The sequence below is a fragment of the Aythya marila genome, assembly GCF_965140915.1.
Source record: "Aythya marila genome assembly, chromosome: 1".
NCBI classification, from domain to species: domain Eukaryota; kingdom Metazoa; phylum Chordata; class Aves; order Anseriformes; family Anatidae; genus Aythya; species Aythya marila.
The window spans coordinates 103247080-103272827 of NC_139042.1; the positions used below are offsets into that span (position 1 = coordinate 103247080).

The 25748-nt window shown below is 37.0% G+C and overlaps 1 protein-coding gene across 3 annotated transcripts in view; it reads right to left on the reverse strand.

Annotated features, from left to right (window-relative positions):
* Positions 1–25748, reverse strand: part of GRIK1 (glutamate ionotropic receptor kainate type subunit 1) — a 163612-nt gene that overhangs the window by 32790 nt on the left and 105074 nt on the right. For all 3 annotated transcript variants that reach the window (XR_014316819.1, XM_082752420.1, XM_082752419.1), the window contains exons 5-9: positions 25295–25348; positions 23235–23408; positions 19739–19882; positions 4804–4911; positions 296–409 (exon numbers count right to left, since the gene is read on the reverse strand). Coding sequence is in view for 2 of the 3 variants with exons in the window: in XM_082752420.1 (XP_082608546.1) it covers positions 296–409; positions 4804–4911; positions 19739–19882; positions 23235–23408; positions 25295–25348 (594 nt within the window). In the remaining variant the exon portion in view is untranslated. The remainder of the gene's footprint in view (positions 1–295; positions 410–4803; positions 4912–19738; positions 19883–23234; positions 23409–25294; positions 25349–25748) is intronic.

The window sequence follows — 25748 nt, forward strand, 5'->3', positions numbered from 1 at the left end:
AGTGACTACAAAACTGAGCATTTGCATGTGTTAATTCTTTTGGGAAGAATAGTATGCAGGGTGCACCTCTGAAATTTTGAAGTAAGCTAAAGAGACAAAGGTTCCCCAGAGTCATTCATTGGCAGTGGGGTATTTTGAGTCCCCCTTATCGATGGATGAAAACTTATGCTGGTTCTGAGTCTATAACACAAAATTTGTTTGAAAACAGTAGAGGAAAGGAGCAGTAGAGACACATCAGCCATACCTGCAACCTGCAGCACGGATGGGGACACCAGCTCTGCCCACCAAGACTTACCAAAATGGTTGTGACGATCAGCGTCCGGTTAGCCAAGGAGTCGGTGATGTTGGTCGACCTATCTTTGTTGCTGTCCGTCATGTTAAGGCCGCTGTAGGAGTTCCAGACACCGATCTACACAGAACAGAGCTGGTGAGAGCCTGCCTGTCCTCAGCATGCTGGCTGGGGTGAAATGCAGGGTTTCCCTAAATGCTCACAGCCTGGGAAGTGTGCATTGGCTCTAGTCACCACAAAAAGAGACACCAGAAGTACAAGATGCTAGAGAAGGGAAACAGCTGTAGATCTGAATAAGGCAACGACATTGAATGGTTGATTGTCACATTTAGAAAACACAGGGAACATACTGCTCTTTCAAAAGCAGGCTGAAATTGTTCAGCTGTAAGAGTATAAGGCATGTCAATACAGTGGTGTACTAGCCAATTTGCTACAAAAGTGGAATATGTTGACTTCCTTTCCTGCTAAAAAAATGTCAAATGTCTATTTTTATGGATTTTTTTGCTTTTGTAAATGGTAGAGTTGCAACATACACCTAGATTTCTCTTTTCCACTGCAACAGATTAAAAGCTTGAATAAATATGTTGAAGCAGATTGACGGATGCACTGGCCTTTTGGTTCTGCTGTGCCTTCACCAGGTTTAGCAAAGATTATTCTGTCATTTCTTACTACTATATATGACAGAGTGAACAAGGTGAAATCATTTCACCTACTGATCAGTATTTGCTCAGTAAATATAAGCGACCAAAGGCAAAACCAATTTTTGATTCTTTTCTAGCTCCAAATATAGTGAAGAATTGTGGCATTTAATGCCAGATCTGAAGCCTAAAGGGATCCATGATTTCAGTGGATCTGGATCTATACCATATATATATATACCTATATATAGATCCTATATATAGATCCTATATACCTCTCTATATATACATATATACATATATATATATATATAATGACAGAAATTATAACCATGGAGTTGATCTATTCAAATAAATATCTACTTAACATAAATGCAGTCTGAAAGCATCTTTTTTGTTTGTTTGTTTTAATTTGGTTTACATATACTGTGTGGTTGAGGGCTGGTGTGAGAGAACCTCAGGCAAGTAGCTTGCTCAGTTTGGTTTGTATTTTGGACATTCGTGGAGAGCACCAGATGGATGGCATGGAGGACTGGTATCGTCCATCCACAGAACTGTCTGCATTGCTGTGCCACTCTGCCAGCATGTTTCAGCTCTACCTGGGAGGGATCAGCTTTCATATCCTCCCTTCTAGGATTGCCAACAAAGCTGCCAAGTGTGTCTAACAAAAAACCTGCTGACTTGTCCTGTGTACTGAAGGTCTGTAACCACCATCAGGTGCTCAGTCATCAGACCCATGCAGGACCCTTTTTCTGTGGCTGTTAACTGATGCAGAGACAGACCCACCTTTGTACCAAACCCAGCAGATTAATTTGTGCCTGCTGATAGTCGATTCAGGGTAATAACTGTATAATGTCATACAGACTTTGGGTTTGTGTCCCTGGGTGCCATTATTCTTGTGTTTCATAATTATTGTCTCCAAAGTATGCTTAATGGGGATAGTCATGCCATTTATTTTATTTTTTATTTTTATTTTTTGAAGAGTTTATCAGGCATTCCCTTTGTTTCCAAAATTAGATCAGGTTGAGAAACTGATCTGGAAAGTATACACAGAATAAGATGTTGGATATTATGATAGTCTGTGCCAGGAATATAGTAAATAACCAGTGTCCTTGAATTTGCACCACGGTGGCCAAGTTAATCAAAAGCTGTTCTGCTCGTTGTTACTGACTTTATTCACTTTTATCATCTGGCAGCAGGGAAGAGGAGAACAACCATGAAGAACATGTAACAACACAGTCACAGGGCATACAAAATACACCAGGAGACCACTCTACATCTGAAGATAAGGATGACACCACAGGTCAACCTTGATTAGAGCAATGGAAGAGATCGGAGGGGCACTGGAAGAATGAGGCCAAGGTAGTACATCACTGTGGTGAATCCAGGAGATTTATTGCAGTTTAGTGACAAGTCTGAGAGGTGTCATATGCCCTTCTCAGCAAGCCTGTGTTTTGAACCAATTGTAATTTGGTTTAAATCAATTCAGCATAACACGAAGTGCCTAGAGTCAAAAGCCAGATCAGTTCAATCGCGTTCTGCACGTCAGGTAGGATGATCTATTCACCAGTAATGAGGGAAATGGAGCCCTTTGTGCCTTCGCCTGATTTACTGATATTAAAACAAGGTTATTAAGTACGTCCTTTATAAGAAAAAGAAAAGAGTGCTGTAGGATGCTTTACACTGGTCTACTCTGTAGCATTAAAAGACACAAAACCAGAACCTTTTAAATTGTGTGTGTGGGAGGGGTGGGAAATAATAAGAGCTGTGCAAAAGATATACAAAAATATAATTCTAAGTGCTATAAGAAAATTTCAACTTGTGAATCCAAAACTCTTTCAACATGGTAAATGCAGTTGTTATCTTCTCCTTACAGAATAGCAAGTGTGTAGTAAAGAAAACTGTGGGTTGTACCTCCAGCAGGGAACAGCACATGGAGCTGGTCTCTGATTCCCTCTTTGGTGCCTTATCCACCAGACAGAGACATCCTATGTTAAAAGAGGACTGAGATTCCTGAGGTGCTTTATAAACAAGCTTAGTTCCAATTTCCATATGTTAGTGAATGACAGCATCCACTTCATCAACTATATTATTTTCTGTAAGGAGCTAATAACACACCCGTCAAAATTTTGAGTCAACAATGCTAGAACATTGCCCGCACAGTATGCATTCTGTGGGAGTTAAAAAAAAAAAGAAAAAAAGAAAAAAAAAAAAGAAAAAAAGAAAAAAAAAATCCTGCACATTAAAACAGTCCTGCTGCTGATGCTCATAGACATTTGAAATGATAAAAATTTACCAGTCACGGTAAATCTTAGGTGAATCAGGAAGGATAGAAAATGAGAAAAGGAAAGATTTTGCTGCAGCCAGGAGCCTCTGCTCAAAGAAGGAAAAGGCACAGCTCCAAAGAAATAGCATAACAATTATGATGAAAAAAGATTTTGATGAAAAAGCTGAATCCTGCCAAAGATTATTTAGAGTTTAGTGTTTTAAGTTGGGACAATACTTAGCCTACTACAAAAATTCATATTCTCAGATAGACTATTGTCTCTAAACTGCAATTTGAGAGTCACCATCAAAACCCAAAGGATGAGTCTGATGACCCAACCCAAAGGTTTTTGCATCACCTGTCTGTGTACAAACCTTCTTCCACACTTTATATAAATGATTAGAAACCTCGCCAGCAGCCTTGGTATAGAGAAAAATAAACAAAGTGCTTCATTAAAAATGAAAAGAGAACCAGTCTGGAGAGCTGTGTGGGAGCAATTGTATTTACAGTCTCAATTAACCTGTCAGCAATTATTATGCAGAGTCAAGCCAATGTACACAGAGCACGGGACAGCACAGCCTTGGGCTGACATGAGCTGGTGACGTTACTCACCTTGGGGATCTTTGGACACCCACAGCAGCCTCCTCCTGCAATGCCTGTTGGGTACTAGTTCTGGCTGGCTGAGAGCTGGGGCAAGGCCATCCCACCTCCCTCCAGGACACCCCGAGCCCCCTTGTTGTCCAACATGGTCCCCGGCTGGCAGTGTTGGGACTTGCATGATAGCAGTGCCATCCAGCTGTTGTGAAGCATGGCCAAAGACCTCTTTGCCTTTGTGGTCCTTCTTAGTGTCTGCTAGTCAAGGAGTGCTCCCCGCCCTACCCTTCTGCACCTTCAGGACAATTAGTAAGTGGTGAAATAAGGGAAACAAGACATTTGGACATCCTTTTTTTTTTTTTTGTTCCTGAGGCATGCTTCCCTGAACTTCCTTAAGGAATGTGAGCTTTATTTGGCTTTTGTTTGGAAACAGAATGAGTTTCTGAGATGGCATCGTGCAGAACTTACTATTTTTTAACAGAGATAATGCAACTAATTTAGTCTCCTGTTCAGCACAACGTATGATAAGCAGTTAGGGATGTGAGGGCAAAAGAACTGATCATGTTCGAAAACACAAAGGATTTTTAACATCTCAACTCTTTTTGAGGCTATTACTCAACCATCTGCTGTTCCCTCTCCCTTGTGTCACACCTATTAAAAGCAGTACATCTAAGTCCAAATTTTATACATATATATACATATATGCATACATATGCATATATAATCTTACCACACTAAATTACAGTGGCAAGAACAGAAGATAACATGTACTTAGAGTAATTATTGTCATTCAGATAATTATCACCAGTCTCAAATTCCTATCCAATGTCTCAAAATGCAAGATACACATTGTAAAACAATTAAAACAATCTTAGTAGCTCTGTTTAACTTTAATTTAAGTAGTCTTGACAGTGTATTTTAGCCCAACTACAGGAAATACAAGCTGAGGAGAATGGACTTTCCCATGCCACTGTCAAATCAGCTTTCCATCATTATTTTACAAAAGATCTGGTTACCTTTTCTGTTCCTTCTTCCTTGAGACTAATAATGTCCAAATCAAAATCCTTTCGTAAGCCGTCAGTTTTGTTGAAGGTTATGCGCCCTGTCAGGCCATCCCACCGTGCCTATGTAAATACAGAAAAACACCTTTCCATGTAATGATTAGTAAGAACTACTCAAAAACAATGACAAATATTGTATTTCAAATTAGTCATAGCATTCAATCACTTATAAATGCTTTTTAAAAGATATGCTGCTTTGTTACTTTGATTAAAAATAGCTTCTTCAATTTTTTTTTTCACCCAGTTTCTCTTCAATATATTTTATATTTTATAATCAGGCACAAGTTTGTGACAGTTTATATATATTGATTTGTATATGTATTGTATACTGTAGATAAAAAAAAATCCACTGAAAAGAAAAAAAGAAGTACATATTACTTGTGCCCAATGACAGAGCAGTTTTGCATTGCATAAGAGTTCACCAAGAAAGTTACAAATGTTTGTCCAAGCTTTGGGGCTGAATCTTGGAATAAAGCAGTCTAAATCTACCAGCCTCTCTGAAATGATTCTGCTTACCCCAGCCCAGGATCTTTTAAGTTTTCCATGAGGAGGGGTTAATCAATGGCAATTGCTGCTGAATGGAATCCCTGAGAGGTCTTCCATGAAGGAAAGCTGGTAAACACCCAAAATCACCAAAGCTTTCTAAATACTTTAGTTATGCATTTCATAGTCTTGATGTTGCCTCTGCTACACAGAGAGTCCAGAAACCTGGATTTTTCCAGGAAGAGATAAATGAATGAAGGGCTTTTGTCATTCTTCTTTGGTTTCTTGGACAGTTTATGGTTAAATCTCCCCCATCAGCAGTGGACTCCTAACATCCTTGGACTGCTGAATTGTTTCACTAATTCCTACTCAGTTTGCATTACCAACGAAGAAGGCCCAAGTTCCCAAGTAAGCAAATGAGGCGTATCATTTCTAATAGGAATACTACCACTGCCTGTGCTCACAGATGCTGATGGCATGAAGAGGATAGCTCTAAAAGCAGGCTTTCAGGAAAAATTCACAGAGCGCTAATAAACACTTTGTAGAGTAACATACACACAAGTCTTATGTGTGGATTTGAATTATAGCATAGGAATTGCATATGACTAGTTCTGGTCCAGACAGCATCTTACTGTTCTGTCATAACAAAGTGAATTTATATTATCCTTGTTTTAAACATTGGCATCAGGAGGAAATTAAAGTGATGGTCTTTGTACTTCAGCCTGTAAAGCTATGATGATTCCCTGTGCAGTGGAATGCTTCTTCAGTGTGGCAGGATCGATGTCCAGAACTAACTTCTGCAATTGAAGTTTTTTGTTATTTTATAGGCTTCCAAGCAAGCTCACTTTCTTTTAAGTGAGATCTATCTGTCTCTCACATAGTCCCCCTTTCTCCCCAGAGCTGATGCTTATCTATAAAGGAAAGAAAGTGATGGATTTCAAACTCAAGATTATTTTTATAATCTATTTTGGGGAACTCCTATGTTAGATTAAATTCCTCTAAGGTAAAAGAAAAGCTGATAATAAATGATGAGATAATTTCTTCATGTGTGTCAACTATATAACTCTTAAATCTAGAATTTTGTGTAAATAGGTAGGATTTCTAAATGTGGTTAAGTAATGTAAGAGTACAAAACCATGAGCGGAATGAACTTTGCATGAGACTTTCCACCTTAATGACATGGGAACATGAAAATCTCAGCTATAGACAGTGAGACACTTGTGGATTTTGTATGCTGTTATGATAAAGATAACAGGAGGGTAGACATAGGAATGCATTTTGTTATATAATATCTCTTCTCCACTCTTTATTATTCTGACATGGCCCTAATCTCCTATTCATAAAGATGGAACATTTTAAAAAATATGGTCTTTAGCGATCAATTCCTCCTCGGAGGGCAATTTGCTTCTGTGAAATGCTCACACTTATTGATTACATATCAGATGCTCTGCTTCTCTGCTAACGTGATATGATCTTGAATAAAGGAATAAAGTAGCTAATACATTATGTTTGTAAATGGTATCAGAAGCTTAAATCTCAGTTCTATATGGTGAAATGTGACTTTTGAAAAAGGTGTTGGTGCTTTTACATAGTTGTACCCCCATATAAAACAAATGGAATCAAAAGATGTTACAAGCTGCACAGATGTATGCTTAAATTTCAAGGTAGTAGGTAAGTGCATATAGCCTTTGTCTACCTTAAGTGCCAGTTAGGTCATTAAATAATGACACAAATGTTACTTAAATTATAAAGAGGAGTCAGCGAGTGTTTCTCAGAAGAGTTAATCCTCAATGTCAAAGGTGTTCTTCAGACCCTGTTTGTGAGGCACAGGCCTCAAATAGCATTTAAATTCTATTCTGTTGAAATGTGTATTTGTTTTATTTATTTTAAGTAAAAGCAAAACTTCAGCATAATTTAGTTTCAGACTTTGAGACAGCTGTGTTGCCTCTATGTACAACATGTCCAGATAGATATGTGATGTTTCTTCTCTGACCAGAAAACCAAGTTTTCTCCAAGAGCTGCTGGGAAGGATGAGCTAAGAACTTGCAGTAGATTCTGGGTCTTCTGCAGTCTATAACAAAACTTCCCAGCTGTTAATATGGTTTACCTCCTATAGCACACTTGCCTGATATATGCAAAGGAACTGAAATGTATCATTGCTAGGAAAATATACTTGTATGCCACTTCTAGGTGCCTGTCAGGTAAATTGAGGATACGGGTGCCTATTAGTCATCGTGTTCTGGCAAACAGAATGAGCAGCAGTTGCACAGTTCTCAGATGCAATTAATGACCAGAAATGAAGCAGAACTTTCTGAATAGTCAGAAACCACATGACTGTTGAACACAGCAATGAGAATTCATACTTTTATATGCAAGATTTATAGCAATTTTAATGTTTCTAGTGTCACTCCGTGTTAAATGTTACAGGATATAATAAAAATTGAATCGGAACCTAATCATGTAATTCATCAAAAGAAATTGCTTTTTTGCACTCTGTCCTTGCTTTAATATTGGAGGAACTAAGGACACAATTTGACACTCTTACAGAGAGAATGTATTTTGGTTTTGTTGGTATAATTTTGAGTATACCCTGCAGCTTAATTAAAAAATGTGATTTTCAGTAGCTTTCATTTGTAATATCTTTTTGCTTGTCTTTATCCCGCTTTGTAAATGTTGCAGGCTGCCTCTGACAATAGAACGGTGATGAGATGCTGCTCTCTCAGCAGTTTGGTTTGCAGAAGTAGAGTAGTACAATGTTTAGCTGAGATTCAAAATAAGACTTCTCTGTCTTCAATACTGTATTTTATCTGATAATTATAATTCTCACCTATTCTGAGATGTAAATATTTGATGACTTCTTCCCTCTTATTAAATAAAATGGAGAATTAATCCAATATATTAGTTTTGACTATCAATTGAGAAGCAAGTTGTAAAGGACCGTCAGCTATTCAGACACTTTCTTCCTAAACATTGAAAAGGCAGTAGATAGAAGAGATTACAAATAAATCTTCAGTCCTCTCTGAAGGCTGTCAGGTACCTGATATGGCAAAACTACACAAGGAAACCTAACTAAAACTGTGAAACTTTCTTTTTCTATTTATTTACTTTAAAAGATTAAGATTGCAGCTTAACTACAAAACAACATCTGGGTTAAGTGTACAAATCACAGTATTGGTTTCTGTATAAATATACTGATAGAAAATTATAATAACTGTAAAATGAAGCTGACTCAGCTTCTAAGAGCAAACACTCCAGAAGCTTGCTATCTATTCACAGTACCATCATATGGTCTTTATATCAATTTCCCCTTCATCATCTTGAGTCAATGACTATATTAGCCTTAGTTTCAGCCAAGGCCAATCAACAGCTCAATCACAAAATCAATTATTTCAGCTACAGCCAAACTTGCTAAGGTAAAAGAACAGGTACATTTCAGGTTTTGCTGCTTTTGTCTCTAGCAGACCTCACAGATTTGCTGTAGCAAGATATAAATAGATGAGTAAATCATAATGCATAGTGTGTATAATGCATGGACTGAATAAATATCCAGCTTTATGATATAGCCATAATGGGACATTGACAATTTTTATAGCAGATACTGTATTGCAGTACTGCATACAATAAATATCAATCTTTCTCAGACAAATTGATTGCCTTTTGATTATACTTTTTTTTTTTTTTTCCTACTCAATAGATGTTTATCCAAATATTTTAGTTAACTATTTATCTGCCTACGGCATATTTACTCTTTCCAAGTCCAGTGTTGAAATAATAGCTACTGGTTAATTATGTTTCAGATTAGATAATTTTGATATTTTTCAAGGTCTTTTTAAAATGTTCAAAGCATCCTGATAATACAAAAATGCAAAGGCTTGATATTGTTTTAACTTTTTAAACTATTATGTTTAATAATGTTTAATAACGTACATCCACTTTTTCCTTTCTATTAATAATTTATTCCAATGACCTGTGAAATAAAACAGTTTTTCTGAACCTGTTCTTTTGTAATTAACCAAGCAATCTCTTTTGAGTTTCAGACTCAAGTTCTAACCTTTTAATATGATTTAATTTCAAGTTTAAATACTCAAACTGTTCAGAAAATAAGATTCCCCTCCCATTTCAAAGATATGTCTCGAACTAATATTAGAAGAAAGTATCTGAGACACATGTAGGCACCCCATAAATGCAAATAAAACAGTGACTATATCACTTACAAAATATGTGTACATAATACATGTACAATAAATTGTAATTGTATTACAATAAATTGTAAATGATTATAACTTAAATTTTGGACTATGTAGACAAAGGAAGTTAATAAAATTTCTGAGTGAAAAGCTATTTAAGCACAGTATTACTGCAGAAAATTATCTGTTCTGTTTTTCAGCTCCAAAACAACTGTGTAATTCCAGGCTCCAAGTTGCCTTTGTGCAAAATATTCTGACACTTTGCATCTGCCACTGAAACCTGAATTATTGTTTAGTATGAAATTATATTAAATATATGATAAATAGCATCTTATGTGAACGCTATCTTTGGATAGAAATGCGGTGGTAAATGAGAGCCTTTTTAATTCAAAAGACTTAATTATTCATCCAGGCACATAAAAAGACTACTTTTTTATTTCTCAAGTATTTTATTAATTCTCAGATAACTGACCTGAGAAATTCCCACAGTAGACAATGGATCATATTAGGGTATTAAAGTATTTATTATCCAAAACAGCCTCCGTATTTTCTCTCTCTCTCTCTCTCTCTCTCTTTCTCTCTTTCTCTCTCTCTCTTCTCTTGCTGTTCATGTGTAACAAGCTTTTTGAAACCTTGTCTTAAAGGCATGCAGTCAGAGTTTTTCTATGCATTTAATGGGAGCTTGGAACAGGAATTGATTAGTTGGACTCTTCAGTATCAAAGAAGTACATTCAGAAGCCAGAGTGAAGTCCAGTAAAAGGTATGGATATTACCTTATTTACTCAGTTTTGTCAAGGAATGACCCTTGACCCTTGGTTGGTAGCTTTCCCAACCATCTTACAGGTAACCTACAAAGGCAAATAATTGAACTGCATTTTTATGCTGAATATATAGTCAAGAATATTTGTATTTTTATAAATTTGGCATTGTTTGGTGTATATTTACTATTATAAGTTTCTAGGAAAAAATTAATATCTGTTACTGATTTAATGTACATTTCTAAATAACTGCAGTTACGAAGAAGAAGGTACTACACTATCATGTAATTGTTGTTATTGTTTTCTAAATAACAACTTACCGAGAATCATCTGGCCTGGAATTCAGGAAGAGAAGATATCTGTTTTCAACTCCACAAATTACGTTTGCCCATTTACCTTTGCACAGTGGCAGAGACGTGCTAGCAGTTTAGTCTTTTTGGACCTATACATACTCCAGAATAACTGTGTAAGGTGTTTGGGCTAAAATTAGGAAATTCTTTTCTACCAAAATGGGGTTCTTGAAAGCAAATCAGTTCTGTGTTGAAGAGACATAGAACTTTATATTATATTATAATTTCCTTTAGCCACCGTCGCACTAGAACATTTTACCTCAGATAAACATTATCAAAGTATAGTGAATGAAGGTGAAGCAACCTCTGTACTTAGTGACACCATGCTGTTTCAGGTACAGCATCCTTCAGCTTTTAACAACAGTTGGCAGATGAGTACATACAGGGATCTCAAAGACATATCAAGATTACTGGAGTGATAGACCTGTTGTGCTTGGTCAGTATTACCTGTTTATAAAAAAAAGTGAACAACTGCTTTAGCTATGAACTGCTAATCCAAAATGGCTGATGAGGACTATTGTGCTAACTGCCATCCAAATGCAGAGGTGGATGATGGTGTTTCCTCCAATGGCTCTTAGACTTATTAACAGAGTGGATTCTGATCGTTACAGAATCATTGTTGATGACTAATGCACATATACATAGGATATGAATTGTGTTGCTTGATGGCAAGAGGCAAGGTGGTGAGTGAGCTCCTTTTCTCATGTTTTTTCCCTGCTTTAAACGCTTCTGGACTACAAAATCAGCTATATGAAAAAATTGTAAAACAGTAGGTTTAAGTACATCTAAATTGTGGCCATGTGCTGACAATACTACAGCTCACTTTTCTACAACTAAATCTTCCAACTCAGTAAATAACATAGCCAAAATGTCCTAATCAAAATGCTAATGACAAGGAAAAAATTCCTTTAATTCTCTTGTTGTTTCTTTCCTTTTGGAGAAGAAAGCTTCTGCTTTATTAGAATTGCATAGACAGTTGATAGATTTAAGAGATTGTGCTATTGCTGCTAGTTACAGTGGAAATCATAATAAATGTGCTCTGAGCTACACATCAACTTATCAGCTCTTACAATTAATCCTCTTATTAAAAGAGATTCTCAAGGATTAAGGAATATAGTGAGTTAGTGTATGACTTTTCCATTATCCCAGTCCAAATCCAGCATAACAGATGTAATAAAAGGAGTTTCAGCATTCACCATTACAGGGCTTTATCTGCCCCACTAAAAATCATGATGTTTCACAGTCTCTTTACACCAAGACTGATACTGTCCTGGGCTTCTAATAAACGGCACTGATGAAAAGGAGGAGGTGTAGGGAGGCTTGTTCTTAGGAAGGAGTTTAGGCAGCTATTATAAGACATTCCTGTCTTGAAATAGGAAATATAAATATTGGGTGAATAGAGAAGGGGGATTTCTTAGGGAAGAAAGGCTTTTCTCTGAACTGCTCAAGAGTGCTTGTTTCCAGAGCAGTGGTTGAACTTAGTAACTTTCAGGTAATCACAATAAAGGCTTTTGGTGTTACAAATTTGATAAATAAACCCTGAATACTTGAGGATGACAGTTCAGGTGGATTCATTTCAGAGCATATGTTTGAAACGCCTTTAAGGTCCTTTAAAGCTTACACTTACCAGATTGCTTTATAATAGCAGAGGTGAGGGAGTGGTGTTGAAGGATCAGAAGGAAAAGTTAAACCTTGTCATGTATTCTTCCTAGTGTATTTTATGCTACACAAATATGACTGCAACTGAAGTGGCTGGGTAGGTTATGAACTTGGAAAACAGCTTCATACTATTTTACAGTTAATGGGGAATGGGACTGTATTGTAATAGATACTGTTTGTATAAGCAAGACAGTATAGAGACATCATGTTCCACATAGCTAACAGACTAAATACATTAACTAGACAAGAGCTGTCATCTATCTTTAACAGAGTAGAATTGCAGCATTTCCAGCTACAGGGCTTCTTCGCCTAGATTTCAGGCCCTGTCGCTTTTGTTTTGAATGAGGTGATAGCTACAAGTGCAGATAGTGAACAGCCTGATCATGTCAGCCTACAAAGTGGTGACCTGCTTTGCCCTCTAAGATAACTGAGGCACAGTTTTGGAGCTGGCCAGAAAAGATTTGCTCGTGGTTGCAGAGGCCACAGCAGAGCTAGGAAATAGTGTTCCCACCCAGCGTCTTGTGTGGGAAACATCCTCCCTGCCTGCACTGTTGCCCTATTACAGTGACATTGATCCACTGGACTACAGAGATGACAAAGAACCCATGGAGATTTCATGTGGTACAAAGTTCTGTGTCATTTCCACCTGGGATAACAGTACACAAGTGCTGGCAAATATGTGAATGAGTGAGTGGGAGGCTGTGTGGTTGAGGGACAGATCATTTTAATGAGAGTACACTGCTTCAAAATCTAAACCATCTGCATTTAACAGTTTTCTTGTAAAGTCGTTGGAGGAAAGACTGTGCGTAATGAATTGCTCAATGGTGGCATGGTTAGGGTTTCTGGGAGCTTTTCCAATACAAATAATTATAATCAAGTTTAGGCCATGCACTAACACTTAAATGGAAATATCAGTGTGGAATAAATGAAGTGGATTTTTAGTAGGCTAGAACATATAAAATATGTTCTGAAAAAAATGATTTTGTGTAGCAAATATAAAAATACACTCCATATATTCAAATAAAAACACTTTGTATGAACTCTTTCTCACTGTTTTTAAACAAATCTACTTTCTACATAATATTTGACAAAGTAAAAATTGAATGGAAGAGAATATACATAATCTTTTTGTCAGATTTCTTGTTTTCATTTTAAACATTGCAGTATCAGAGCCTTGCCAATAATTTTCATTTATTCAATATGTATTTATTCTTACCATGCAAGTTGTAGGACTGTTATTTTGCTATTTATGTGTGCACAGATCACTGCATAAATTTTAAACTTGAAATTTGATTTCAGAATATGAATCTCTGTTGGCATTAATCTCAGCCATACATTATCTTCATGGAAAGCTGACCTTTATTTTCTCATAAATCATCATGGGATGAAAGTCTAGCAGTTGTTTTGTTTGCTCTTTCAATTAAGAGTTTCCAGTTCAAAGCAATAGGCTTATATCAGAAATGCATACCTTAATTTATGGGCGAGAAGTTTTTAAAAAGTGAACAAAAGAAAAATATTTATTTTAATGAGAGTGGATCAAATCCTAACACCAAATTATCTGGTGTCCTGGTAAACTAAGCAACTGCTTTTTTTTTTTTTTTTGGATTAACTAAATATTGGAGCATCAGAGCCCAGAGAAAACTGCCACCCATATGTTACAGATGATATATTTTATCTTAACACTAAAACCCAATGAAAAGGATGTAACAGAACAGATATTATTTTATGTTTTGGAATTGAAACATTCTTGTCTTTCCCAAGTCATGTGAATAGAGATTTCTGTGCATCAGAAAGGTCAGGTGACTGACACACAGACCTTTCTTCAGGCAATAGGGGAGATGTGGGGTTCTTGGGTCTCCTAACACCCACAGTCTTGTGGTGCCTGACTATACATTTTTAGCATCATGAAAATGCTTCAACATGTTGACTTTAATAACAATAAATGAGCATTAAAAAAAAAGGAAAAAAAAAAAAAAGGAAAAAAAAAAGCAAAGCAGTATTTTCTTCTCTTGTAAAAGGTTTTGTGTTTCTTTGTTTGGAGACTCTGAGAATTTTAGCCAAAAATAATGATGAATATCTCCCCAAAGGGATTACTTTCCTTTCTGTCTTATTTTAAAGTCATAGTATTTCTGTAATGAAAAATCTTCAATATCTTTTTCCAGTGATTTTCAACATTCATTGTAGATTTAGTTAGTTATTATCAAGAATTCCCTGAAAATTACACCCTGTGATTTGATACCAGTTAATCAAGACTCTGACTGTTCCTGTCCTCTCAAAATGCTGGTCAGCTCATGAGACTTCAGCAAAATCAATCTGCATGTGGTGATGCAGATTCACTCAGTTTTGGCTTCAGTTCCCTCTATAGGAGCTTCCAAGAAAATATAGTAGTCCTGAGGATGTTTCCTTCCTCCTTACCAAGAGGAAAACAAAAGAACAAAATATCATCCATACTGGCGGATCAGAATGAGTGCACAGTTGCCTCATAGTGCACAGTTGCCATCCATCTATAGTGCTGGGTAAACATTGAAGAGTCCAGAGGTCTCAAGGAGATAAACTTTCAAACATCTATGTGCTGACAAAAAAACCCACAATATCTCAGACCTGCAAAACTGCACTAAAAATGTGAGAAAACAGACTTACTGCTGCTTTTTTTTTTTTGGTCATAGATTGGTCTGGTGTAGAATAAGCATGTATATAACAGATACCTTGGAACAGAAGGAGGTGGGTTTTTTTGTTTGTTTGTTTTTTTGTACAATCTCAGCACAGGTGAGGTAGATACGCAGCTGATTTTGTAGAGAAGTATGGGCTAGTGGCTAACGTTCTGAAACACCTTATCTCATAAGAATTCTTACAAACAAGTTTAGCCAGAGGCTTGCAAGATACGTAGTTGTCATAGTCCTCATATGACCAAGTCCTCCTATCTTTTTGCTTTCCATGGACATTACTTTACATGAAGAATTGGTTTAGCTCAAGAATCCTCTTTTACTTGTGGTGCAGGACTCAGCTACTCCACAGCTCTTTTTGTGGTGGCTGGAAAATATGATGCCTGCTTGTTATCAGCTTCCTAACTATGCTGATGGAATAGCCTTGCTCTCTTCAGACCAAGGCTAACATTTGTTTAAATGCCTTGAGTTTGGATTACAGGAGTGATATTATTCTATATATAAGTACTTTTTGTTTGTTTGTTTGTTTGTTTGTTTGTTTTTAAGGAAGAAGCAGAAAATTAAAATATTTACAGCCAATGTAACCAGAATGCAGAGTACCACACTCTGAATTATTGCCATGGTTTCAAAAAACAGGCAAAATTATAACCTAAGTAGGTAAAAATGGTCTTGTTGGATAGCTTCATTTCTTGATGCTGAACCAGTTACTGTCCTCTTGTACAGGGAAGAACAGGATAAATTACTATTATTTATTAATTTTACTCTTGAAGCAGAGTGTCATCCACAGACAATCTCACAATGCTAGATACTTCAAAAACTATACAATATGTTCAACACTTACAGTATCTTTTCTCTGTAAAAATAACTTAAATTAAGTCCTCATTGTAGGTTTTTAAGAAGGAAAAGTGATGCAAGCTTCTTCAGGGACTTAATGTTACTAATCCTTGTCTTTGCTGCAGATCCGAGACCGTCTATGAGAAATACCATATATTACCTGAAGAAACAAGAATCATCTAGAAGAAAAACTTATAAATTCTAAGGAAAAAGTTTATTGAGCTTAAAACCATTTGAGTTGTCTTGGTTTTCCAACCTAGCTGGGACATCTTTGCTCTGAAAAATTACTATAAATAAGTTTATCCATAGACTTGAAAATTATACCGTCATGGTTGTCCTTCTATGACTAAGTCTAACTATCTTGTTTCTTTCTGTGATCATTCTGCTAGCCTACATAATGAATTCATTGAGCTCAGAGGATTGTCAAGAATCATGTTTTTACAACATGTTATTGATGGTGGTGGTGTTTTTAATAATGTAAAACCAGCAAAAGAAGCCTGCTCTTAATTATTTTATTTATAACATAGATGGATTTCTCTCACTCCTGGTATCTACTAACCAGACGTGCTTGAAACATATCTTGTCAACAACATAACATAAGCCCAAGTGTAGATTTAAATGCTTCAGATTTCTTTTAATCTTTGAGATTTGTGTGTGTGATGCTGTTTGAAGGGATTTAATAAAGTCACTCAAGATAAAGTCTTCATCTCTATGTTCTGAAATACTTCTCAATACAGTTGTTCTTGTAATTGTTACTGGATTTGAGTGAAGAGAATGCACGTTGGTTTACATGATAACTGAATAAAAATCAATTGGCAGTTGTTATTCTGGAGCTTATCTCATGATTTAAAGGGGAACTGATCATTTAATTATGAACACCTGTTTCATGTTTACACATATGGTCGCTTAGGAAAGGTGGAATCATGCTTGCTCTGTTTCTTCCCTCCATGAAAAGAGAATAACCTCATTTTTCTTTCTGGGCTTGCAAAAGATGGTACTCTGTGCAAACACTTCCACAAGGGCTAAAATATTAAAATATCATATATATATATCAATGACAGTAGGTCACTGAGGGAGACAAGCTTCTGACAAGGATTTATTTTTCATTAAAAAGATCTTCATGAGCTATTGTAGAACAGTCTTGATTCCAGACAGTGTATTTTATGTATAACAGCCTCCTTCATGGGAACTAGCTGATGACCTCTCTGACCTCAAAGCCATCCTCAGGGCTGGGTGACTTTGGGCAGGCTTACTTTTCCATGCAATTTTCCAAATTGTTCCTACAATCAGCATTAGCTCATAAGATCTTTAAAGAGTAGAAGAATACTCTTTTTGTCACTGTAATTGATTATCCTGTAGTTTCAGACATTTTTTTCTAGTGCTTGTCTCCTGTAGTCCTACTAGTAGCACTGTAAGTCTTGGTCATTAGGGAAAATAGGCAGTGGTTCTGATACTACTCTTGGCTGGTATACTTGCCTGAAGTCCTAAGGCTAAGAGAAGACTATTATCACATTAAATTATCTGTTTTTTGATTTTATGTACTCTGAAAATTCAGAAATGGACTCCAACGGGCATGCATTCCAACCAACACCAATCAGAAGAAGATATTTTGCACTAGGATATCCACTTTCCTACTGCTTTCTGGAAGAAGATAGGTTGTGTACCTGAGGACTGGGTATGACATGTGCTTTGATTACCCAATAGGATAGTAACAACCTTAAAAAATATAATTTGTCCTCTGGGCAGTGAAGAGAGAAGCATCTTATCAGCTCTTATAAAAGGCAGATTCTTTCCACCATATTTTCTGCTTGTGTCCAGAAGGGTTCTGGGGTCCCCTCTGTTACCATCAGCCTAGCATTTCATAGCATGGGATCATAAAGCAAACAAGATGACTGCAGTGCTTATCACCACCAAGTCATAATGAAACAAACAAAACAAAACAAAAGAAAAACAAATCACATTGAAGTTCTTGCTAAGCTCTCACACCTGAACTACTCCTTGCATGCAACTTCGTTGTCTGAATATTATTTACTGGGACTGTGGCATTGAACATTTTAGGCCAGTCTGTAAAATGGCTTCAACTATTGTCAGTTCCACATAACTTGTATTTATGTGGGCCCAAACCATCCTTCCACCTGCATGATGTTTTTCTCCATGCCTACTCACTTGATTCCTAATTTATACAGTTCATCCCTCCTTGTTGAGCAAACCATATCCTGACATGAACTAGGAACATATAATTGCATTTGCTATTTAGTTTTCAACATCTGTTATAGCCTTTAAGGGAAATGTAATATTGTCTTATTAAACCTTATCATGTAATTTTAATAACCATCTTCTGGGCTAGAACAGAAACAGGAAGATAAGACCCTTGGAGTGTTTAAATCAGTGTTTTACTGACCATGAAAGACACTATCTTCACAACAATCACTAATTAGCTTACACATCTCACTCCATGCAAGAGAAGCCAGCTGTACATGATAAATGTGAACTGTATAACTGTTTAACATTAAGCTTTGAATTGCATCTGCTGAGATACGTCCAGTGTTTTTGGTCAAAGTACTTCTGGCTTAGGATTCAGGACCCTTGCACTATATTTTCAGCATCACCCAAAATAGGTATGACACCACTGTAGAAATATACAGGTGCATTCACTGTTTACAAAGTCTTTTGCTGATTTTCAATGTGATTGTAATTTATTTTTTTTTTTAATGTACCAGAAATTGTATGAATAACACTGCTACCTCATTTAGCTTGTGATTTAGTAAAAGAGCAAAGGTCAATGCTTAGATTTTTGATTTGCTTAGATCAAATCATAGGGGAGGGAGGAAGGGAAAGAGAAGTGAGATCTTTGAGATCTCTGAGATCTTTTTCTCATCTTCTGCTCCTGCTTACAGTCATCTGGATATGGCATGGCTGAGATCAGTGTGAGGGAATGAGGTTTACCGGTGCTGTCTCCTGTGACTGTTCCCTCGATCTGTGTCACAGGCTGGGAAGTATTTCAGTTTTCTTAATTCTTAAGTCAGATGTCTGAGCACTGGGGTGACACTTTTTTTTTTTTTTTTTGTACTTTCAAGAAGAGAAGCTTACAAGTAAAACTTAAAATCCATAAAACTGTGTGAGGAGAGTGTCAGTAAGTTTCACTGCTTTCTGTGTAGGTGAATTCCTACATTGTAGCCTGCCTATGGCAATTCTAAAATGTTTTCTTGGTTTTGGAGAACAGTTCTTCTACATGTTCTGTAGCTGCCACATGTCCCACCTTTCAGATTGTTCCAAAAATATTCCTGGATTCAGTCATATGTCCTGACATATTACCTTGTGCCAACAGGACCTGTTCTACCTACCCACATGGTAATGAACTTGGCTTTGACAGGAATCCCATTGTCATGGACAAAAACTAAGGTGAAAGATTAAATAGATCTAGGAAACTTCACATAACTTCTCATTTTCATTTCTACACTGTGCTTTAAAGGAAAAGTTTGCATTTAAGACTCACAATAAAGACTGGATATTGTGTTATTGGGTGTACTGCTCAAACAATCTGCAAAACAGCCAGGCTTAAGTGATAAACCAACTCACTTTTCTTTCACTTTCTAGAATGCTTGTTGTTAGTTTTAGAAGTTAGACATCCATAATAAACATTAACCAAGCAAAATCCATGTGAACTCTTATGTCGTATTAGTCTGAGATTTTATCATCGTAGGGTTTAATAACTTCTTTTTTTTTTTTTTTTTTTTTTTGAAAGACCAGGTAGAATTGCCACTAAAATGCAGGTCACAACTTTGTGTCTGTAAGTCAACATTTCTCTGCTAGGAAGGTCAAGAAGAATTGAGTTTCTGGGTGCCAGAAATCAGAGGACAGCATATGACAAAGGCACAGGAGCAATAACACAAGCCAGTGTGGTTAAAGAACAGAGGAAGGATTATGCTGTCCATAAGCAGATGGTCTACACTTGCCTCTTTTATCAGATTCATGAATCTGGGTCCAAAACGCCACGGCTTGTGTCTGTGACACTGCAGGGAGCTGACAGTCATTTGGGAGGCACGCTGGGAGGCCACTGCTACCATGTAAACAGCGTCGTACATCAGAGCTGCTTCAGTCTGTGTGAAGAGAAAAAAAAAAAAAACACAAACAAACAAAAACCCATACACAACAGAAAGTGTTTATTTAAAGTTCATCTTTGTGTCCAGTCCCTGCTTTTCTCTACTGACAACCATTCTCCTGAGCTGCTAGTATGGAAGAGGCCTCTGTTTCCTTGTTTACTTCCTTTGCACTCCATGGAAATCTGAGCTATAAGAAAACATGGTGATTTTTTTGTTTGTTTTGTTTTTTGGTTGGTTGTTTGGTTTTTGCTTTTGCAGCTCATTTGTGAGTATTTCCAGATGCACACAGGGAGGAAAACACAGGAAGGAGCTTGCAGGTAGCTGTGTGTCATGGAGAGCAGTTTTAACAAGCCTAAGGTGATACATAGCCCAGGTCCCACCTTTCCAGGAAAATCAGTCCCACCAAGCATCCCAAAGGTATTTATCATTTCTAAGTGTCTACTGCCCTCAGGGATCCCAGCTTTTGGCACAAATGGGTGAAATGGCTCTACTGAGCTTTGGCCATAGCAATTCCTCTGCCACACCTGGCATGCCACCTTAGAGGAAGGTGACTTGTCATTTTGATGTGCCTTGGTAATAAAGTTGAACTTCTACATCTAACTTATAGTTGTCTAAGACAGGGCAGATGAAAATACTCCTAAGATACCAAAATATTACTACAGTCATCAGATGCTTGTTACATTTTGTTTTGTTTTGAGAATGGTTTTAGTGGTTTAAAATAATGCCCAGTAAGCCTCAGACAATATCACTCACCTTATCAGCCTTTGTCACTGGGAAGTTTTAGAAAAATCTCACCTTCACCTGCATTGCATTTCAGTGCTCTGGTGTGCGAGGTGGGAATGTCTGTGTTTCACTTAATGCACAGGGATTGTAAAAATGAAGTGCTTACATTTCTTGAAAAGCTACTGAATAATTAAGGAAGGATCTTAAAAAAAGGCAGTAACTGGAGATGAGAAAAACTGGCCTCATTTATATGAACTGCAAAGCTAATCCATTTTTATTCCTTTCCCGTGCAATTCCCTTGGGAAATTAATAGATTTGATTCTTTGTCTGTTTCATTTACCTAAGTACATTACGACAGCATCAGTCTTATCAGCATTGGAAGATTTTGCTGGCAATCAAATGTGATCTGAATTTATCAACTAATCTTAATGTACTGCAGATGAGGAATCGCTCTTGAAACACCCATCAGAATCTGCCTGGAACAATGCTCCCACAACCCAAGCTAATTGAAAATCTTATAAATGACGAGGCAAGAAGGAAGAGACAGCAACAACTGTTCTCAGTGTCAAGAATCTTTAAACAGATACTTGTTGCAAACAGACCCAGTGACTAAAGGCCTGATCCAAAATCCCTCCATGTCAGTGGGAAGTTTTTGATTAATGCCAGTGGACTTGAGATCATTTTCTTTTTCTTCGATGGGAGAGTTGTCCATTCAGGATTGAATATTACATGAGTGATGGTCCGTGTCCAAGTCCTAGTGGTCAGATTCAAGTGGATCTGGAGATGCTTGCTGAAAATGTTTCCATGCATACCTCACTTTGCATTACTACCTGGGACCACCATTGCTTTTACTTGATGACATGGTGCATCCTGCATGGTTGGTATGTTGGGCAGCACTGCCAGGGCTGGCAGTTGGAATCTCATGCAACTTGTTAGTTATCCATCCTGCCATGCAGCAACTGAGAGGTTAGGTTATATTACCTCCTGCACTCATTTGTTTCTGCTCTCATTCTTGTTATGTTTTAGGGCTTGGGGTAGCATTGAGAAAAAAAAGATCACCCCATTTTCTGAAGCAAAGTGCCTATATGTTGACACCTGTGATTCTGCTTAAGAAGAAAGGCACTAAGAGATAGTCCTGGAATTTGTCTTTCTGATTTTGATATTCTGTTTAAATTATTGCAAAGAAATTCTAAGGTATTAGAACAACTATGCCTATGTGTGTAATTTGTGCATAAAGTGGGACATGAACTCAAGACTGCCTTGGTCATGCTCTGCTGACCTCCCACAAGCTCAGATCAGGGTAAAAAATATAGCATGAGTCTGAAAGAAGAAATACTGTAATAACAATAGGACATGTAATCCTGATCTTATAATGTGCAGCTTGTCATAGCCTTACTGTCTAATGAAATATAGCAGTACTGCATCTCCCCATCAAACTGAATAAGCAGAACTTGCTATGAATATTTAAATGATCACATCCAACGAGGAGCATGCTTTCCTTGGTATTCCTGCTGTTTCAGAGCATCAAGGACACTAAAGTATTATAGAGATGAAAAGAAAGGTTTAAGACTCTAGCAAGGACTTCATTTTTCCTAAAATTCTAGTTTTATACCTAGGTGAATGTAGGTGAATAGCTAGATGTGAATAGCTACTCTTTCATGTCTTGTCTATTTACATCAGAAGCTCCCAGAGAAACTTTTCTCCCCTGCTTTGGATATCAGTAAGCAGAATAACGCTACTGAAAAAGCTCTTTTTTTTTTTCTTTTCTTTTTTTTTTCTGTTTTTTTTCTTTTTTTTTTTCTTTTTTTTTTTTCTTTCTTTTTTTTTTTTTTTTTGAAAGGCTAGATAGCACACATAATGCATTTCTCTTCAGGATGTCAGGATGCTTCAGAATTTCCCCTGCAATCATCTGCAATAAAGTCTACTTCGTATCACCTCTAACACCATCCAGTATACAAGACACATTATCTTATACTGCAAAAAGATGGCAACCCTTTACCCCACAAACCCAAATGGAGTCACACAGTCTGTGTAATTGTTCCTATTCTCTCCTTTGGTTCATGGGGGAGTGGTAGGCAGGAAATCCTGATTTCCTGGCTTGATGATACCTTTCATTTATCCTTAAATTATATCTTAAGAGCCAGAGTTGCTGTAGATGATGGAAATGAAGGGAAAGGGCACTTTTCCAATTTAGAAATGCTATTAACTGTCCACATGTACAATATCTTTCCCTGCAGGTCATAAGTCCTATACCTGCTCTGAAAGTTTTTATTTCCTGTTATGTTCTATACTCCATCCAGAACATTAATGGAGAAATGAGGCAGCAGTATATACATTCAACAACAAAAAGATGAATGGTGTAAGCTGGATGGCACTGTGATGGAGAACTGTTATTCATCCCCAGAGCTTCCCAGCAGTGGCTTGTCACATGGGGAAGTACAACAGTGGTTAATGAGGCAAATGCATTCCTGTGTAGAATCACAGGAGAAGAAATATGTTTTGGGGATTCTGATTTCCAACATTTGCTTTATGAATGGAAATGCTGGTGGAATTGGTTCACCTCCGCTAGTATAGAGTTGTAAAATGTGCTGTAGACATCACTGCATCATAGCAGTCATTCACTTACTGTCATCATGCCATCAAGCAGTCCAGTCTCTGGTTTTGGTGGTGCCTGCAGACGCTCCATTGACCATTTCTCAATGACTGATGAAACCTGGGGATTCTCAATGTTGAGCAGACGAAACCCTGTCATATTTACTCCACTGTATCTGTAGGGTTCCAGGTCTAATGCAAATAGATCCTAAATCATCATTAAGAAAACAAACAAAACCAGATGTAGCATTTTTAAAGCAAGATGTTTGGAAGGTACAATTAGGCCAAAACCGTATTTGATTTTTCAATCCAAAGCTTAAGTGTGCTTAAGTGCTGTGTTTTTTTTTGTTTGGTTGTTTGTTTTTTTTCCCCATGTGAACTCTCTGCTTGCCCTCAAAACCTAGTCACAACCACTTGTTATAAATCTGAATAAACCAAAGCTGTGTGAAATTTATGACAAACCACATATCTGTTTTGTTGGAATGTAAAAATCAGTCCCCCACAACAACGTTATTTTGCAACCAACCCGCACAACACTATCTAATTTTAATTTATAACAGTCCTCCAGCAGCACTACAGCTCTGTCAAACCAACACGAGGAATTAGTTGGCCAACGTCGAGCTTATTTCTCAACTTGGGGAAGGAAAATTCCGAGAGATGTCTAGAGCAATACACTTTTTCTGCTTATGAACCCCATTTTTCTCCTGCCTTGCCTGCTTCAGGTGACTCGCTGCCAGTATGCCTAATGGACGTGTCAGACCAGTGCTCAGTAACTCTGTGCACTGCAGTGCTTGGCGTTTACAGGCTGGGAAATAATGGCTATTCTAAATGGCATAATTGTGTGGCGCATTCTGCTGCTAGATTTATCAAGCAGTGGGAAGATGCTAACTGCTTTTTAAAGCCTGAAGGCTGGTTTTTCAAAACAACTTTTTGTTGATCCCGGCAAGCCAGTAAAACGACAAATGTGGTGGTCATGGTTTAATACCACAGTAGCCATGAAAATGTCAGCATTTACAATACCAAAATGCTGAGATACCACCAATGCTGCTTACTGCTTGTTCTAATGTATGCTCCATGCTACCTTCTGTATACTGTTTTTCTTGGTCACCATTATATGTTAGATTCATTGCTATTGTATAAAACAGTATGATCCACATTAAACACTAAATTTTCACATTTTTCTTGGTGTTAAAATGGGCTCAGAAGAGTGCTATTGCAAACTACTACTTCAAATTCCAAACAGTTTGAGAGTCTTTTCTGACTAATGAATTGATTCGTGGATTCAGAATAAATTTTCACTTCCACATAAAATTTTATATGGAATGGAAATAAAGATTAATCTGATGCACATGAACTGACATAATCCAGATGTCTAGGATTGTTCTAGTAATATTGGCTCTTGGCTGTCTTTCTAGTCTGTCATGCGAATAGATCTTAAACATGGATTAAGTTATATGTGGTATGTATGGTAAAATGTAGGAATAATGTGTCTGAAATGAATATCCATAGATTTTTACTGTAAAATAAAATTTAATGTTTTTATTTTCTTATCAAATTTCCCAAGTGAGATTATAAATATGGGATTTTTTTGTTGTTGTTTTTTGTTTGTTTGTTTGTTTGTTTTTGTTTCGTTTTTTTTGTTTTTCTATATATATGAGTAAACATTTTAGCTATGACCTGTGCTTGTCCAACATGTGCTAAGACAAAGTACACATCTTAACCCCTGAATTACAGTCTTCTTTTTACATTGTACTCAACAAAAATAGCTTGGAGGGACAGGGTCAATGCAATAGACTGTGGTGGACTTCAACTAGCTAATAATTAGGTGATGCTTTTTAAGCTAGGTAGAGAGAGACTGAAGGGCAAGCTCACATACTGTGCAGGATGGGGGCTGTACCCCACTGCCTGCAGAAGTCTTGATCTCAGCACCACCACAAAACTTTAAACTTGTGACTCCTGGTATACTAAGGAGTGTTAGTACTCATTCTCCAGGGGATTCCTTGAGTAATTGCAATAAAAAACACCGAGGGAAAGGCTTTACTTGGCTTTTCTGCAACATTGAAATTTCACTCCCAAATCTCCAGTGTTTCTTACCAGTGTAGTAAAAAAGTAGTGGTAGTATTCAGTCATCATTCCCATGGAGAGAATCTGTTGAAAGAGATTAAAAGTTGAGTGTACTTTACACTAGACACTTTCAGTATACTCCACTGTCTTTTGAAAAGCACGGATTAATCTGGAACAATACATTACAGGTTATAAAAGCTTGATTACAATAAAATCTACATTTTTCTTCAGGAGCAAAAAATAACATATTTGTATGTAAATGATGTTTTTATCACCTCTACTCGGGAAAGAGATTAAAGATTGCAAAACTTCTAGGACAAGAAAAATGACTGGCGATAATGAGGAGCTGATTTTTTAAAAGTGAAATTCTTTAGTCTGCAGTTTGGAAGTGTTAAAAGGAAATTTACTAGCAGACAATGGAATTTATAGGAAAAAGTGCTTAGATGCATTATTTTTATTCTACATTACCATGTGAGAACAAGAC